The sequence below is a fragment of the Oncorhynchus tshawytscha genome, linkage group LG20 (assembly GCF_018296145.1).
Source record: "Oncorhynchus tshawytscha isolate Ot180627B linkage group LG20, Otsh_v2.0, whole genome shotgun sequence".
NCBI classification, from domain to species: domain Eukaryota; kingdom Metazoa; phylum Chordata; class Actinopteri; order Salmoniformes; family Salmonidae; genus Oncorhynchus; species Oncorhynchus tshawytscha.
Genome location: NC_056448.1, coordinates 37,810,820 through 37,829,293, shown reverse-complemented (window position 1 = coordinate 37,829,293; position 18,474 = coordinate 37,810,820). Strand labels below are relative to the sequence as shown.

The 18,474-nt window shown below is 41.7% G+C and overlaps 1 protein-coding gene across 1 annotated transcript in view; it reads left to right on the top strand.

Annotated features, from left to right (window-relative positions):
• The first annotated feature begins 55 nt into the window (after positions 1-55).
• The window catches only part of gpr107 (G protein-coupled receptor 107), a 31,604-nt gene continuing 13,185 nt past the window's right edge, over positions 56-18,474 (top strand). Inside the window, exons 1-16 of the mRNA XM_024381625.2 lie at positions 56-224; positions 630-752; positions 929-979; positions 1,109-1,200; positions 6,679-6,827; positions 7,049-7,080; positions 9,798-9,854; positions 9,942-10,052; positions 10,383-10,516; positions 11,121-11,196; positions 11,362-11,435; positions 11,545-11,662; positions 11,907-12,037; positions 12,218-12,261; positions 16,327-16,376; positions 17,209-17,292. Of these exons, the coding sequence (XP_024237393.1) occupies positions 126-224; positions 630-752; positions 929-979; positions 1,109-1,200; positions 6,679-6,827; positions 7,049-7,080; positions 9,798-9,854; positions 9,942-10,052; positions 10,383-10,516; positions 11,121-11,196; positions 11,362-11,435; positions 11,545-11,662; positions 11,907-12,037; positions 12,218-12,261; positions 16,327-16,376; positions 17,209-17,292 (1,425 nt within the window). The 5' untranslated portion in view covers positions 56-125. The remainder of the gene's footprint in view (positions 225-629; positions 753-928; positions 980-1,108; positions 1,201-6,678; positions 6,828-7,048; positions 7,081-9,797; positions 9,855-9,941; positions 10,053-10,382; positions 10,517-11,120; positions 11,197-11,361; positions 11,436-11,544; positions 11,663-11,906; positions 12,038-12,217; positions 12,262-16,326; positions 16,377-17,208; positions 17,293-18,474) is intronic.

Below are 18,474 nucleotides of genomic sequence, written 5' to 3'. Positions count from 1 at the left end.
TATTACCCAAAACACAAGATTAACGCAAAACAAGAAAAACGTACGACGTAGCAGCATTTTTTTTATGCGTCAGTGCGTAAATCCTGCCGGAAGTGTGTTGCTTGCAAGTATGCTTTTTTAGAAAAATGGCGACCGACAAAATATATATGTTTACGGCTACTATTGTGTTATTTTTGTTATTTCTCAGAGAAAGCCATTGCAGGTTACATCATCTTAAACTCGAGGTAGGTTTATTTGCCAGTTTCATATGGCCGCTTACTGGCATACAAGTGAATAGGGTTACATGCCAATCAGACCTAGCTGCTAGCTAGCTAGCGGTTCATCATAATAAATGCATCGTCTAGTGTAGCTAATTACGCGTGGATACGACATAAGGTCGCAATACTTGCTCGTCTCTAATTGTATTTAACATATTATCCACTGAGCGTTTTAGCTAACAAACAACACTTGTTAGCTATGTTGCTTTTGATTTAATAGCTGGTCACCTTGTACTATGATTTGAAAATGGTAGGCCACAGTTATTGACCAAGTGTGGTGGCCAGCTAATCTCTAATGCACTGATACTACAATGTCAATTAACAGTGACCTTGATCAAAATCAAATGTTGTTTGTCATGTACATTCTTTCAGGATGACATTCGACAGAAAGTCCACCTGAACACTTTTGGCTTCTACAAACATGGTTACATGATAGTGAATATGTCCAGTCTTACCCTTACTGGGGAGGATCTGGACAAGATTGACAGCTCCACGGTAAGATCAATTTCAATATCTGTCAGTGGTCTGTTCAATAACTGTTCTGGGAATTGTCATTGCATGAGAAGTCCCATTGGGAAATGATGTAGCCAGGTACATTTAATCTTATTATTAGCAAAATGCATGGCTCTGACCAACATCTATTTTGTCATCTTTGCCTGTTTCCTATTCAGGTTGGATTCAGTCTGGATAGGACAAGCAGCAATGGCTTCTCTACATATTTGGTGAGTATCCATTCTAGTCTAAGATCTGTTTGTTGTTATTACTGAAGCTTTTCAACATGGACTAGGCCTACACAGGAGGTACTCCTACTAACAGGATGAGATCAATAATGTGTGTGTGTGTGTGCACAGGATGATCAAGATCTGGACTACTGTGTCCTTAAGAAGTCTCCCAGCAGTGACGTCGCTGTGGCATTGCTGTTATTTGACTTCAAGAAAAATGAGTGAGTTTCTATCTGACCGCAGGGAACCCCATGTACCCTTCTACAAAGAGTTACCATTGTTTACAAATAGTTTTTGAAATTTAATCAGGCTAGTCAACTTGATGGCTGCGGTTTTACAGTCCACTAAACAATTGTGCTATTATGTTTTTTCCCCCACATTATTTCTAACTTGTTTTATACATAATGTTTCTGCCACCGTCTTTTATGACTGAAAAGAGCTTCTAGATATCAGGACAGCGATTACTCACCTCGTACCGAAAGAAGATTTTTTTCTTTAACGAGTCGGACACAAAGGATCTACTCCAGACACCCGACAAGGCCCTCATCATAATCTCATTCGCAGGAGAAAGAGACAAATATATATTGGGGATGTAGGTCTGGGTGCCTTGTAAGGATCTGACGACGAGTGGGTAGTCTGCCTTTGTACGTTGGCAATCATTGGATTAGAAAATAGACTCACTACGAGCACGTATATCCTACCAACAGGGCATTAAACTGTAATATCTTATGTTTCTCCGAGTCGTGGCTGAATGACGACATGAATAACATACAGCTGGTCAGTTTTACACTTTTTTTTTGTCAGGATAGAACAGCAGTCTCTTGTAAGACAAGGGGTAACGGTCTATGTATATTTGTAAACAACAGCTCATGCACGAAATATGAAGTCTCAAGTTTTGCTTGCCTGAGGTAGAGTTTCTCATAAGCTGTAGACCACACTATTTACCAAGAGAGTTCATCTATATTCTTCGTAGCTGTCTATTTACCACCACAAACCGAGTGCAGTCAATGAGCTGTATATGGCCATAAGCAAACAGGAAAATGCTCATCCAGTGGCGGTGCTCCTAGTGGCCGGGGACTTTATTGCAGGGAAACTTGAATCTGTTTTACCTCATTTCTACCAGCATGTTACATGTGCAACAAGAGGAAAAAAACTCTAGAACACCTTTACTCCACACACTCCACACACAGAGATGCACACGTACAAAGCTCACCATACATTTGGCAAATCTGACCATAATGCTATCCTCCTGGTTCCTGCTTACAAGCAAAAATGAAAGCAGGAAGCATCAGTGACTCGGTCAATAAAAAAGTGGTCAGATGAAGCAGATGCTAAGCTACAGGACTGTTTTGCTAACACAGACTGGAATATGTTCCGGGATTCTTCCGATGGCATTGAACGTGGTCCAAAAGACTTCTTAACAACTTCTACCCCCAAGCCATAAGACTCCTGAACGACTAATCAAATGTGTCATGTCTTTGGCTATGCCGGATTAAGTGATATGACATGCTATTCTATAAAATCCTTTCTCTGTAATGAATGTTACCTGATTGAGCTAATCGTGTAAATGTAATTAACTTCTTATGGCTGGGGGGCAGTATTGAGTAGATTGGATGAATAAGTTGCCCAAACTAAATGGCCTGCTCCTCAGTCTCAGTTGCTAATATATGCATATTATTATTAGTATTGGATAGAAAACACTCTAAAGTTTCCAAAACTGTCAAAATATTGTCTGTGAGTATAACAGAACTGATATTGCAGGCGAAAAACTGAGGAAAATCAAACCAGAAAGTGGCTTCTATTTTGAGAACTCCATAGCCTGCCTTTGCTCCATTTAAAGGGATATCAACCAGGTTCCCGTTCCTATCGCTTCCTCAAGGTGTCAACTGTCTTTAGACATAGTTTCAGGCTTTTATTTTGAAAAGTGAGCGAGAAAGATAACATCGTGTCATTATATGGCCGGGTGCCAGCAGCGTTTTGTATGCGTAACAGAATTTGGGCAGCCATTGCCTTTCCCTCTCCGACTGAAAAAGACATTTGCAGTTGATATATTATCGATTATATAGTTTATAAGCAACCTGAGGATTGATTATAAGAAACATTTGACATGTTTCTGTGGACTTTACGGATACTACTTGGAATTTGTCTCCGCTCTTTCCTGTGGATTTCTGAACATAACGCGCCAAACAAACGGAGGTATTTTGGATATAAAAATCATCTTTATGGAACAAAATAAACATTGTGTAACTGGGAGTCTCGTGAGTGAAATCATCTGAAGATCATCAAAGGTAAACAATTAATTTAATTGCTTTTCTGATTTTCGTGACCAAGCTACTTGATGCTAGGTGTACATAATGTTTTGTTGAGCGATCGATAAACTTACACATGCTTGGATTGCTTTCGCTGTAAAGCATATTTTCTAAATCTGACACGACAGGTGGATTAACAATAGGCTAAACTGTGTGTTGCAATATTGCACTTGTGATTTCATGAATATAAATATTTTTAGTAATATTATTTGAATGTGGCGCTATGCAATTCAGCGGTTGGTGACAACAATTATCCCGTTAACGGGATGGCAGCCATAAGAAGTTAACTAGAAAGTCGGGGCACCACGAAATAATATTTATAGAGCTGTTATCTTCCCAATAAACTCTTAAAGACCTAGTAATATTTTACATCAATAGCAGTCAATATTAATATTAATAATATTAATTAATAATATTAATATTAATAATTCAGTCTCATCTGAAAGTTGTAAATTCTTGGTTCTTCACGAACCCTGGCTAACAAGTTGAATCAGAAATACAAAATTGGGTTTAATTATTTATTTACTAAATAACTAACTAATCACACAGAATTACATATACACAGAATGAATCATACTTTGATTACAAATTATGTCAAAGGAAAACGTCCCTAGCGGATGGAACAGATATGACAACTGGTTACACAGAAAAGGGGGCTGGGTTTGAGTGAAAGACCGGGAAGACTGAAGAACAAAGGGAGAAGCGATGTCTCTATCGGCCGTAGGCAGCTACTCTATCACCCAAATGGGAAATTGGTTAGAATTTAGAATCATTTAGAATTACCGCCCATTTGGAAAAGGAAAATGCAATACATATTTACTCTGAGCTTCGGTAGGTTGGTTGAAAATGCTGGTCGTGTTGGCCAACAGAGATCTTCCTGTCCTCTGAAGAATGTCTCTGCTGGTAAATTGAATACGTTGTAGTAACGTCGTTGTGTGGTAGACGGGATACTCTGTCTGTTCTTTCCTAGCCCACGTTTGCAGCTGCTGTTGCTAACTCAACGGCTAGGAGGTATCACTTCTGTAGCGAATAAGAGTTCAAAGTTCATACCATTCGCAACCAAAGCTCACGCTGAGGTTGGCTTCGTTCTCTAGTTATTATCTGAACCCTTCTGACATCGGATTGTCATCCTAATGTACCCGGAACAGAAAGTTACATTTTCGTCAAGGGCTTATATAGTGGAGGGAGAAGGGTGTGTTTCAGTCTACAACCCATGTCTCTTCACAGGGGCGGGCCACTGATTTGAACAGAGCCCTAACCTTATGAAAACCTAAATCTCTCATTTGGAAGCTAAAATTACATTTCATCTGGTACCAAATAATTTTATATTTAAACAATTGAATTGCACAACAATTCCATGTGAATCTGATAACTATAATGTGTTGTAGACTTTCCCAGATACAGTCATCAGTCATAATGTCTCAGATGACAACCGAACTGACATCATATTCATTAAGTACCAACGCATATTTTCAACTGGTTCTATTACCGAAATATGGTTCTTTTCCCTCCACTTGTTTGATGTTTCACAGACTCTCTGTTTAACAAAGGCTAATCAAGAGTCCCTCTGTGTCAAGAGAGAGGGAGGGAGAAAGGTATTTATGGGGAGGGTCATAAACCTTACCCATAGGCCAACGTCATGACATGGCTACCCAGACTATTTTCATTGCCCCCCCCCCCACTTTTACGCTGCTACTCTGTTTATTATCTATGCATGGTCACACTAACTCTCTTCGACATCTATATATTACCTCGACTAACCGGTGCTCCCGCACATTGTCTCTGTACCGGTACCCCCTGTATATAGCCTCCTGCTATTGTTATTTTACTGCTGCTCTTTAATTATTTGTTACTTATTTTTTACTTAACCAACAATGCAGCTAAGAACAATAACTTAACTTCTTACGGCCGGAACCCTCGACAACATTCCGCTGAAAAGGCATTGCGCGAATTTCAAAAATATTTTTTAGAAATATGTAACTTTCTTACATTAACAAGTGCAATACACCAAATGAAAGAAACTTCTTGTTAATCTACCCATCGTGTCTGATTTCAAAAAGGCTTTACAGCGAAAGCACAACATATGTTAGGTCAGAACCAAGTCACAAAAACACATACAGCCATTTTTCCAGCCAAAGAGAGGAGTCACAAAAAGAAGAAATATAGATCAAATTAATCACTAACCTTTGATCTTCATCAGATGACACTCATAGGACGTCATGTTACACAATACATGTATGTTTTGTTCGATAAAGTGCATATTTATATCCAAAAATCTCAGTTTACATTGGTCCAGTAATGTTTTGCTTCCAAAACATACAGTGATTTTGCAGAGAGCCACATCAATTTACAGAAATACTCATAATAAACATTGATAAAAGATACAACTATTATACATGGAACTTTAGATAAACTTCTCCTTAATGCAACCGCTGTGTCATATTTCAAATAAACCTTACGGAAAAAGCATACCATGCAATAATCTGAGTACGGCGCTCAGAGACCAAAACAGCCAAAGAGATATCCGCCATGTTGTGGAGTCAACATTAGTCAGAAGTAGCATTATAAATATTCACTTACCTTTTAATCTTCATCAGAATGCACTCCCAGGAATCCCAGTTTCACAAATGTTTGATTTGTTCGATAAAGTTAATCATTTATGTCCAAATACCTCCTTTTGTTAGGGAGTTTGGTAAACAAATCCAAACGCGTGTGCAAGTCAAGCCGAAAGGTCTGACGAAAAGTCCAAAAAGTTATATTCCAGGTCGTAGAAACATGTCAAATGAAGTATAGAATCAATCTTTAGGATATTTTTATCATAAATCTTCAATAATATTCCAACCGGAGAATTCCTTTGTCTGTAGAAAAGCAATGGAACGCAAGCTAACTTTCACATGACCGTGCGTCACAAGCTCGTGGCAATCTGCCAGACACCTGGCTCAATCCCCTCTCATTCGGCCCTACTTCACAGTAGAAGCATCAAACAAGGTTCTAAAGACTGTTGACGTCTAGTGGAAGCCGTAGGAAGTGCAACATGACCAATATCACACTGTATCTTCAATGGGGAATGAGTTGAACAACGACCAACCTCAGATTTCCCACTTCCTGGTTGGATTTTTTCTCAGGTTTTCGCCTGCCATATGAGACTTTCAAACAGTTTTAGAAACTTCAGAGTGTTTTCTATCCAAATCTACTAATTATATGCATATTCTAGCTTTTATGGCTGAGTAGCAGGCAGTTTACTCTGGGCACCTTATTCATCTAAGCTACTCAATACTGCCCCCAGTCACCAAGAAGTTAAGCAGCCAAACATTTTTTTTAAAGTTATTGCCACCGGCATGTTATACCATAACTTTGGCTAAACATGTATTTTGTTTGTGTGTCACTCAGGGTAAAGATGAAGATGTCATCTGAGGATAATGTGTTCCCTGACATCCTCCCTGGCCTCAAAGAGACAATAGGCATTGAGACTGGAGCTGACCAACAGAAACATGTAAAGGGGAAAGATGACACAAACCCTGTGGGAGACCATGGTGATGGTATGGTTCCTCATTACAGTTCATACATTTTTATTTAGGGCTGAATAAATACTGACTTGAGATGAGGACATGTTTTAAACTTGCATTGATGGTAGATTTACGCCAAAGTTCGAGGTAGCTGAGAAATTATGCATTTGAGCAGTGTAAGTTATGACCAATGGTTGAATATATTGTTATCTGTTGTACTAAAGTTGTTCTCAATGTTGTCATTTGAATCGTAGGTGAGAGTAAACCCAAGCGGGATGTTGCAGAGGTAAGAATATTCATATAACATATCTGAACTCAAATATAAAAGCGATGTGAAACAATTTCAGATTTTTATGAGTTACAGTTCATATGAGACAATCAGTCAATTGAAATAAATTCATTAGGCCCTAATCTATGGATTTCACATGACTGGGAATACAGGCATGCATCTGTTGGTCACATATGCCTTTAAAAAAAAAAATGGGCCAGGATTTTGTCACAGTATTTTTGTGCATTCAAATTGCCATCGATAAAATGCTGTGTTTGTGGTCTGTAGCTTATGCCTGCCAATACCATAACCCCACCAATATGGGGCACTCTGTTCACAACGCCATAGACATGTTGTGAGGCCGGTTGAACATACTGCCAAATTTTCTAAAACAACATGCGGCTTATGGTAGAGAAATTAACATTACATTCTTTGGCAACAGCTCTGGTAGACATTCCTGGAGTCAGTATGCCAATTGCACGCTACCTTTTAAAACTGGCTTTGTGTTGTGTGACACAACTACACATTTTAGAGTGGCCTTTTATTGGCCCCAGTACCTGTGTAATGATCATTCTGCTTAATCAGCTTCTTAATCCATCTACCTGACAGGTGTGGCATATTATCTTGGCAAAGGAGAAATGCTCACTAACAGGGGTGTAAACAAATTTGTGCACAAAATTTGAAAGATAAGCTTTTTGTGCATATGGGAAACTTCTGGGATAATTTATTTCAGCTCATGAAACATGGGACCAACACTTTACATGTTGTATTTATACACTGCTCAAAAAAATAAAGGGAACACTTAAACAACACAATGTAACTCCAAGTCAATCACACTTCTGTGAAATCAAACTGTCCACTTAGGAAGCAACACTGATTGACAAAACATTTCACATGCTGTTGTGCAAATGGAATAGACAACAGGTGGAAATTATAGGCAATTAGCAAGACACCCCCAATAAAGGAGTGGTTCTGCAGGTGGGGACCACAGACCACTTCTCAGTTCCTATGCTTCTTGGCTGATGTTTTGGTCACTTTTGAATGCTGGCGGTGCTTTCACTCTAGTGGTAGCATGAGACGGAGTCTACAACCCACACAAGTGGCTCAGGTAGTGCAGCTCATCCAGGATGGCACATCAATGCGATCTGTGGCAAGAAGGTTTGCTGTGTCTGTCAGCGTAGTGTCCAGAGCATGGAGGTGCTACAAGGAGACAGGCCAGTATATCTGGAGACGTGGAGGAGGCCGTAGGAGCGCAACAACCCAGAAGCAGGGCCGCTACCTCCGCCTTTGTGCAAGGAGGAGCAGGAGGAGCACTGCCAGAGCCCTGCAAAATGACCTCCAGCAGGCCACAAATGTGCATGTGTCTGCTCAAACGGTCAGAAACAGACTCCATGAGGGTGGTATGAGGGCCCGACGTCCACAGGTGGGGGTTGTGCTTACAGCCCAAAACCGTGCAGGATGTTTGGCATTTGCCAGAGAACACCAAGATTGGCAAATTCGCCACTGGCGCCCTGTGCTCTTCACAGATGAAAGCAGGTTCACACTGAGCACATGTGACAGTCTGGAGACGCCGTGGAGAACGTTCTGCTGCCTGCAACATCCTCCAGCATTACCGGTTTGGCGGTGGGTCAGTCATGGTGTGGGGTGGCATTTCTTTGGGGAGCCGCACAGCTGAATCCAATTGAGCACATCTGGGACATCATGTCTTGCTCCATCCACCAACACCACGTTCAACCACAGACTATCCAGGATTTGGCGGATGCTTTAGTCCAAGTATGAGAGGTGATCCCTCAGGAGACCATCCGCCACCTCATCAGGAGCATGCCCAGGTGTTGTAGGGAGGTCATACAGGCACGTGGAGGCCACACGCACTACTGAGCCTCATTTTGACTTGTTTTAAGGACATTACATCAAAGTTGGATCAGCTTGTAGTGTGGTTTTCCACTTTAATTTTGAGTGTGACTCCAAATCCAGACCTCCATGGGTTGATAAATTTGATTTCCATTGATAATTTTTGTGTGATTTTGTTGTCAGCACATTCAACTATGTAAAGAAAAAAGTATTTCATAAGAATATTTCATTCAGATCTAGGATATGTTATTTTAGTGTTCCCTTTATTTTTTTGAGCAGTGTATTTTTGTTCAGTATAGATACTCTTTCACCCTTTGACCTCAACCAATATAAGAAAATAAGTATCTGGATCTCAATCTTGCTACCTCGTCCATTTACCCATGCCGACGGCACGCAATAAAAAGGTACATCTTTTTCATTGGAGCCCTGGTGTCTGACGGTTTTGTAAGCAAATTACAAAGCTCTTGGGGTCATACACCATTAAAATACGTGACTGTTTCCTGGGTCATAATTTATACAACTTTGCTCTTGCACATTTAAATTGAAGTATTATTCAACCAAACGTTTTGTGTAACAAGTTTATTTGCACAGCAATTCCAACATGCTTTATCTCTGGTTTGGACTGTCACTTTTTTTCCTCTGAAAACTGATTAAGTGGTTTTGATTCACCAAGGGACCTGTTCTCACTTATCTATGTCGGTCTGTCACCAAATAGAAATTGTACAGGAAAACCAGTTGCTCCCAAGGGCTGCATCCCAGATAAAGGGTTTTACCCAGTTACTAATTTAGCCAAGGGGTTGTGAATGAGGACTTTTTAAGGATTGCGATCCAGCCGTCGTTTCATCAACGCACGTCTTCTGATCCCACTCTCTTGATATTCACAGAAAAAGTCTGAAGTGCCTTTTCCACTCCATAGAAACAAAGAAGTCTTCTCCTTTCAGGTAAGGCTCGTTCACCAGGCTAATATAATTTCTTTAGCTTGAGTTGGGCTACACAGATCACAGGGTTTCCCCCCTCCCTGCGTGCAGTTTCACTTCAACGTCAGCACAGACGAGCAGCAAGGCCTGTACAACTTCTACTTCCACAACTGCTACAGCAAAGACACTCAGATGGTTAACCCCCTCCGCTTCAGCATTGAAGTGAGTGTGTTTCTTTCACCCTCTTCGTAGTTTTCTTTTGTTGCAAGTTGAAGTTTGTATCTGGTTTATCGGGTGGGATTTTTCCTGATTTGTCAGGAGGACATCATTCCCTATTCATACGTCATTGAAATGGACCTAGCCCTGTACCAATATCAACTTTTTCCTAATTTTCTATTTAGTCTAAATCACATCCTGAACATTGTTTAAAATCAAATTAAACATTATTCATTAGCCACACTTTTAGCTCATATTTTAGCTCATTTGTGTCTGAATGGTCAAATCTTCAGATGGTTATACAGTAGCTATAGCAAACATTTGTGATGCTTTCAGATCAACATCGAAGAGAAGAACCCCAACAGCTTCCTGTCTGCTGGGGAGATCCCCCTGCCCAAGCTCTACATCATCATGTCTATGTTCTTCTTTTTCCTCGGCACACTGTGGTTGCACGTTCTCCGCACTCAGCGGTGAGTTACCCAGGAGGAGGAGGAGGGGGGGCGGGGGGTGTAATTGAGGCACAGGAGATGTCAGCACTGTTTTGATAATGGCTGTGCCTTCCTTAAGACTTGAATAATAATTCATGACTATTGTATTTGTCCTGATTCAGAGGGGTTGGAAGACACATTTTGGTTGAATGCATTCAGTTGTGCAACTGACTAGGTATCTCATTTTCTTCACTAATCTGATCAGTCAGCATGCCACAGTGTGCTACCCTTTGTCTCATGTCATGACCTTCTACCTCAGAGTTCTTTGACTGCTCTATGAGCTCCTGAGCAAATGCTGTGGAAATACACTAACTGTAAGTTGGTCTAGAAAAGTACATCTGCTAAATGACTAAAATGTAAATGAATAGCAGTGGTCTTGCCTCAGTCACACCTGCATTGTTTTACATTGACCAGTAGAGGGCACCAGATAGCCACACATTTACCTCCATACCAACGTAAAATCATCATACTCTTATTTCCCTTGCTGAGATTAATTATTCATGTAATGGCATAAACCTAACCAATGTTAATTCCCTCTTTTTTTCTCTCTCTCTCTCTCTACCTCCTCTTGTTCTTTCTCTGGCAGTGCTGATGTCTATAAAATCCACTGGCTCATGACTGCTCTCCCCTTCACCAAGTCTCTGTCACTCATCTTCCACGCGGTGAGCACACGGACTACAATCCAAGCCTTGCTGTATTTAACTGCAAAAAAGGGGTGCTTCCAAGTTTTGAAGTAAAAATTCAATCAAATAGAATATAATTTAGTTTGTCCTTTTTTTTACATCCGCTTGAGTCATTAACTGATGTCTGAGACATTTGTCTTCCAGATTGACTACTACTACATCTCTAACCAGGGCTTCCCCATAGAAGGATGGGCTGTGGTCTACTACATCACTCACCTGTAAGTCTCACCAGTAAAATGGCCTCTGTCTCCGCTTCACCTGCACTGAAACTTATCAATGTCGTTTTGTCACTTGGTATGAGCGTGCAGTGCTTGTTTCTTCCTGCAGACTGAAGGGGGCACTCTTATTCATCACCATTGCTCTGATAGGGACCGGCTGGGCTTTTGTCAAGCACATCCTCTCGGATAAGGACAAGAAGATCTTCATGATTGTCATTCCACTACAGGTACAATACCATCCATCAAGAACCATCTAACTGTTGAGGCAAGATTACCATTGTACTTGATAACATCTACAATGACAAGGTAGGCTGATCCCAGATTTGTGCCAAAAGGCATGACTACCATGATGATGGGTCATATTTATATAGTGACAAGGGATAGGCTGATCTTAGAAATCTTTACCCAAAAAGCAACCTAGTGGGGAATGCAGTGGCACTGATGGGAGCACATGACCTTTGACCCCTCCAGGTGCTGGCCAACGTGGCGTACATCATCTTAGAGTCCACAGAGGAGGGCACCACGGAGTACGGCCTGTGGAAAGAGGTGCTCTTCCTGGTGGACCTGCTGTGCTGCGGCGCCATCCTCTTCCCCGTGGTCTGGTGAGTTCTGAGGTTCTCTATGGGCAGTGTTTCCCCAAGGTTTTGGTTTTCTAGGTGCCCCGCCCCAAAGTACCCAGAGACCAGCTGACTTCTTTGAAAGAGCGATTATTTTAGATAATGGCCACTCTCCTCCAGTTTTCCACTTGGTATGACATTTCTCCTTTTCTCACTTGTCCACAGGTCCATCAGACATTTACAAGAGGCCTCATCAACAGATGGGAAAGGTATGCTTCCTTTTCGCTTAAGAAAACATTCATTTTTGTGAGCCAGTGCTTCTCTGCAGTTGGCCACCTTACTGCGACAGCATATTCAATAACAAGGGCAAGCAGGGAGTTAAAATCTTTCATCTAATGGGACATTTCCACTTAAAATCAACTCCATATCCTCGTGTCCATGGTCCTACTCCCAACCACAGAGTATAAAACTGTGGTCTGGAATAGTTTTTCACCCCAGCTAGTTTCCTGTTACAACCCAAGTAACCTCTCATAAAAGTTTAAACAATTCCCAAAGTCTTTTGAGAAAAAGAACAAAGTAGTTTGGAGTGAAATGGTGGTCTGTGAATATTTTAAGGGCAAATCCTGATCTAGGTCATGGGCAGTGTTATTTTTGACTTTCTCCTAAAAGCTTAGTTTTACAGTGAGTGTTTTGCTCTGCCGTAGCTGGATGCTCTCTGACTAACTTATTCATTGCCCTTCACTGTTTGTACTTCACCCTGCATTCCTCATCATAGTCGGTCAGAGTTCAGCTTTATTTGAACCTTCACTCCCACACATTCAGATATTGAGGAAAGTTGGGACCCAAGGTGTTGTCATTGGGGTGGTTAATTTTGAGGTTTATAAGAGCTTTGATTGGTTAAATCTCTGATTGGCTTATGATGGTCAGGAGCTGTGGATGAGCTGCGGATGTGAATGAGAGAGCCTTTAACTATTTCCATGCCAGGGTTTACATGCTTATAGTTGCGCAGTTCCACACTCTTTTGTTGGTAAACCAATGTCTCGGTAGCTTGTGTGGCTCAGTTGGTAGAGCATGGCACTTGCAATGCCAGGGTTGTGGGTTCGATTTCCACAGGGGACCAGTACGAACATATGCCGCTGCCAAGTCATATTGCCTAGGAACTTGCTATAGCTCATACAAATGTGAAGGCTCCAGGTTTATTTTTTTTCATTTCAAAGAAAGATGGATGTCTCAGATGGATGAGTCAGGAGAGAACCAATAGAAGCTTTTTTTCTGACGAAGTTAACTGTAGGTTCCTATTCGGTTTTCTCGGTAAAGATATGCTGAAGCTAACATAACGGTGTCCTGTCCCCTTGCCAATATACTGCCAAATAGGGTCCTTTTTTAGCTTTTTGTTCTGTGAGCTTAGTCAGTCGAGAGCAATAAGGCCTCTCAAAGCATAGCAGGATACCCTATGGCAGGGGTAGGCAACTCTGTTCCTGGAGTGCCACAGTTACTGCAGGACTTTGTTCCAACTAGGCACCATACCTGGCCAACTGAGCTAATTGATCAGTTCAGTGATTGCCTTAATTTAACACACCTAGTCTTCTAGGTTGGTTAAATCAGAAACATGAAGAACCAGGGTTGCCGACCCCTGCCATATGTCCCCTAAGCGCTTGTCTTTAGAAAACGACACCAAGATCTAATGCCGTTGCCTTGGTGTACGAATTGGTTTTCTTTTCTTCCCGAAACGCTTTTTCTTTGTCCCCCCCCCAAAAATGGCCTGTTCCTGCTCACCAACATTTCCTCCATATGTGATATATAATATGGTCTAGTGCCTTTCAATGCCAGTTCCATTGCATTTTTTTTATCGATCCCCTCTAATCAGGGACTGCTTTAGACCAGGGACAACAGGTGTGTGCAATTATACTGAACATAAAACACAACATATAACAATTTTACTGAGTTACAGTTCATATAAGGAAATCAGTCAATTGAAATAATTTCATTAGGCCCTAATCTATGGATTTCACATGACTGACTGGGGCTGGCTCTCCAATCGGAAGGAGTTTTTCCCCACAAAAAGGCTTTATTACAGACAGAAATACTCCTCAGTTTCATCAGCTGTCCGGGTGCCTGGTCCCAGATGATCCTGCAGGTGAAGAAGCCGCATGTGGAGGTCCTGGGCTGGTGTGGTTACATATGGTCTGTGTTTGTGAGGCCGGTTGGGCGTACTGACATTTCTGTTAAACGGCGTTGGAGGCGGCTTATGGTAGAGAAATTAACATTACATTCTCTGTCAACAGCTCTGGTGGACATTCCTGCAGTCAGCATGCAAATTTCACACTCCCTCAGAACTTGAGACATCTGTGGCATTGTGTGACAAAACTGCACATTTTAGAGTGACCTATTGTCCCTGATTTAAATCATGCTGTTTAATTATCTTATGATATGCCGGACCTGTCAGTTGGGTGGATTATCTTGGCAAATGATAAATGCTCACTGACCGAGATGTAAACAAATTTGTGCACAAAATTTGGGAGAAATAAGCTTTTTGTGCGTATGGAAAATTTCGGGGATATCTTATTTCAGCTCATGAAACATGGGACCAACACTTTACATGTTTGCGTTTTTATAATTTTGTTCAGTTTATTTATTGGGTAGAACAAAAAACCATCACTCTCCGGAACTCTTAGGGTAACAGTAGAATACCACTGGCCTATTGTGCTCCCCTTCTCCTTGTTCCATGCAGAAGTTTTACTGTTGAAGTTATCAGCCACCTAATTAATTCCCCTTCTACTTGTGATTAGACCAGGCGAGGAAAGGGAAAAGCACAGCTACCAGATCTGTTTCATTACTGAAATGTCAGGCCATTTCACATACATTCAGGTTGGGCTCATCTTATAGCACTTGTCAATGAGCTGGCTCTCATGACATTCCTATCATGAATGGGAGCTCATAGAAGGTTCTGTCTGTGTGTGAATTGTGTCAAATGTCTCATTTTGTACAGACTCCATTCCACAGTTCTTTAATTGAACAATAGGCAGTATGATATAGGACAGACCTCACCAAATCCACAGCTGTTACAATCCACAAGAGATTTTTTGTGCCATTTCGACTGTAAAGAGAGAGTTCATACCATATATTCTTGGTGTTAGTGTTATAATTCCTAGTTGTTTAACAGATCAAATAGAAATGGGTTGCTGTCTGACCAAAACTATATCGGTTACAATTCAGTATGAGAAAAAGTCAATTTTCAGTCAACATTCATGAAGATTTAGGAATCGTGCCTTCAAGTTATTTTTTTCTCTCTGGGTGACCAGTTATAAAATGTAATTGATTGACCAGTTCCAATTCCACGTGGTTGCTCCTTAAAGTCAATGAACAGCCCATAGAGATAATGGAGTAACCATTTCAAATGAACAATCCACTGTTTGTTTCCATGCAGCTAATTGAGTTTAGTTTCCTCATCAGTGCACCTGTATCAACTCCCTTAGCGCGTCGCTTCTTAGTGTCGAAATTGTGTGTGCACAGTATGTGTGATATGATTTATTTATCAGAGCAAACGTTATCACTCAGAGCCACATGAATGTCTGTATGTCTACCTTGTCTGCTAGAAAGCGCAGGAGTCTTTCTATAAATGTTTTAGGGTTGAATAACCTAGTGTAGCTTCAGACGTCTGTCTCTATGGGTAGGTAACCACCACAGGCTGAGTAGATTACGGCACAAAGCGTTCAAATTCCTCGATTCCACACTAGGTTGTTATGGCACTTCCATAATTGCTCACCTGGTTTCAAAGTGGCTTGTTTTGTCCTAAGTAGGCCACAGTAAGATCCATACTTATAGCTTACTGTCCCCTTTTTGAAGTCCCACTTCTGTGGAGGAAGTTGTACAGTGTGAGAATGATGAATGACTGTACATGTCGCCCTCCATTTATTTCCCCTCGGGTCACATTTCTGTTGGAAGGGGTTCAGATTGCATCAAGGCACTTTGCAGCGTTATTACATCCAATACAGCCTTCTCTGATGGGCCTTTTTAGCCTTCTACGGATTTATATCGGGCCAAACGTCTTGGATCACTTGCTTTTTGAATCATCATGCAAAACTCCTCAAATTAGAGGTTCCCCTAACCTTTACCCGTCTGATTCATTCAATGTTCTTTTTAGAGGTGTTTTAATAAAAAGTGTCATACTCTACTTATAGAAAACCTTTTTCTTCATCTCCTAACTGCTCTAAAAGGTGTCTCAAATGAGCCATGTTTATTTTTGGAGGGGGATGACAGATGTGTGTGTTACTAAAAAGCTCTCACAGGTCTTTGCTATCTTACTAATAATGAATGTCATTTTTTTTTTGCAGCTGCTATCAACCTTGCCCAGTTGAAGCTCTTCAGGCACTACTATGTGATGGTAATGTTCCTCTTGTCATGCTCTTCAGACACTCTTTCTCCTCACACACAGCTCCATCAATACACACTGCAGGTGTGACGATAGGCCACACACACACACTTGCTTGCACACACACACATGCATACACACAGCCACATGTACGCCTTTTTAAATGGAAACAAACCCAGCATTGTGTCTACGTCTGTCTGTACAGAACTCCCTAAAAACACTCCACTTCGACACACGTGTCTTTTCGTAGCAGGTTTGGAGAGCATTTTCGCTAACCCCGCTACATTTAATTATCCTGACCTGCTAGGAAAAGTGATAGCTGTATTGAAGTGCCGTGTTCTTAGGGAGTCTGTACAGTATATGTGTGCACGGGTCTTACTTCATCTTTCATCCATTCCACTTCGGTGGAGTCATTACATCTCCCTCTTTGTATTAATTGAATCGTGAATAGCCACGTATGAAAACCCCTCCATAAAGATATTACAACTGTTGAGGTGTCTCGCTCTCGGACATTCTGTTTTTGATTTCTTTATCTGTCTTGTTGGTGTTTAACATGTTCATCTCTTATTGTAATGTCCTCTCTGCAGACCAAAGGGGTTGCGCTTTAGTTTTCTCGCTTTCTCCCCCTTCTCTCTCTGTTGTATCAACGTTCATATTGTCAGCCAATCTTCCTGATTATGCCTTGTAAACTTGTTTTTCTTTCTGTTTCCCCTTTTGCCTGTCTCTCTCGCTCTCTAAAAAGTGTGACTGAAAAGAAGGATCCCCCGGGTTTCTTATTAATATCTGTGTTTAGAAAATTGTTTATCATTTATCTAATGTCTGTATTTCTCTCTCTCTCCTTCAGATTGTATGCTATATTTATTTCACCCGTATAATCGCAATTCTCATCAAGTTCATTGTTCCCTTTCAGTGGAAGTGGCTGTACCAGGTGGGTGTGCACCTATGTTTTGTTTAACGGTAAAATAATACTTGGACTATATATATATATGTGTGTGTGTGTATATATATATATTAGTCCAAGTTAAATAAACTGCTCAAAAAAATAAAGGGAACACTTAAACAACACAATGTAACTCCAAGTCAATCACACTTCTGTGAAATCAAACTGTCCACTTAGGAAGCAACACTGATTGACAATAAATTTCACATGCTGTTGTGCAAATGGAATAGACAACAGGTGGAAATTATAGGCAATTAGCAAGACACCCCCCCCCAATAAAGGAGTGGTTCTGCAGGTGGTGACCACAGACCACTACTCAGTTCCTATGCTTCCTGGCTGATGTTTTGGTCACTTTTGAATGCTGGCAGTGCTTTCACTCTAGTGGTAGCATGAGACGGAGTCTACAACCCACCGAAGTGGCTCAGGTAGTGCAGCTCATCCAGGATGGCGCATCAATGCGATCTGTGGCAAGAAGGTTTGCTGTGTCTGTCAGCGTAGTGTCCAGAGCATGAAGGTGCTACCAAGAGACAGGCCAGTACATCAGGAGACGTGGAGGAGGCCGTAGGAGGGCAACAACCCAGCAGCAGGACCTCTACCTCCACCTTCGTGCAAGGTGGAGTAGGAGGAGCACTGCCAGAGCCCTGCAAAATGACCTCCAGCAGGCCACATGTGCATGTGTCTGCTCAAACGGTCAGAAACAGACTCCACGAGGGTGGTATGAGGGCCCGAGGCCCACAGGTGGGGGTTGTGCTTACAGCCTAACACCGTGCAGGACGTTTTTCATTTGCTAGAGAACACCAAGATTGGCAAATTCGCCACTGGCGCCCTGTGCTCTTCACAGATGAAAGCAGGTTCACACTGAGCACATGTGACAGTCTGGAGACGCCGTGGAGAACGTTGTGCTGCCTGCAACATCCTCCAGCATGACCGGTTTGGCGGTGGGTCAGTCATGGTGTGGGGTGGCATTTCTTTGGGGGGCCGCACAGCCCTCCATGTGCTCGCCAGAGGTAGCCTGACTGCCATTAGGTACCGAGATGAGATCCTCGGAACCCTTGTGAGACTATATGCTGGTGCGGTTGGCCCTGGGTTCCTCCTAATGCAAGACAATGCTAGACCTCATGTGGCTGGAGTGTCAGCAGTTCCTGCAAGAGGAAGGCATTGATACTATGG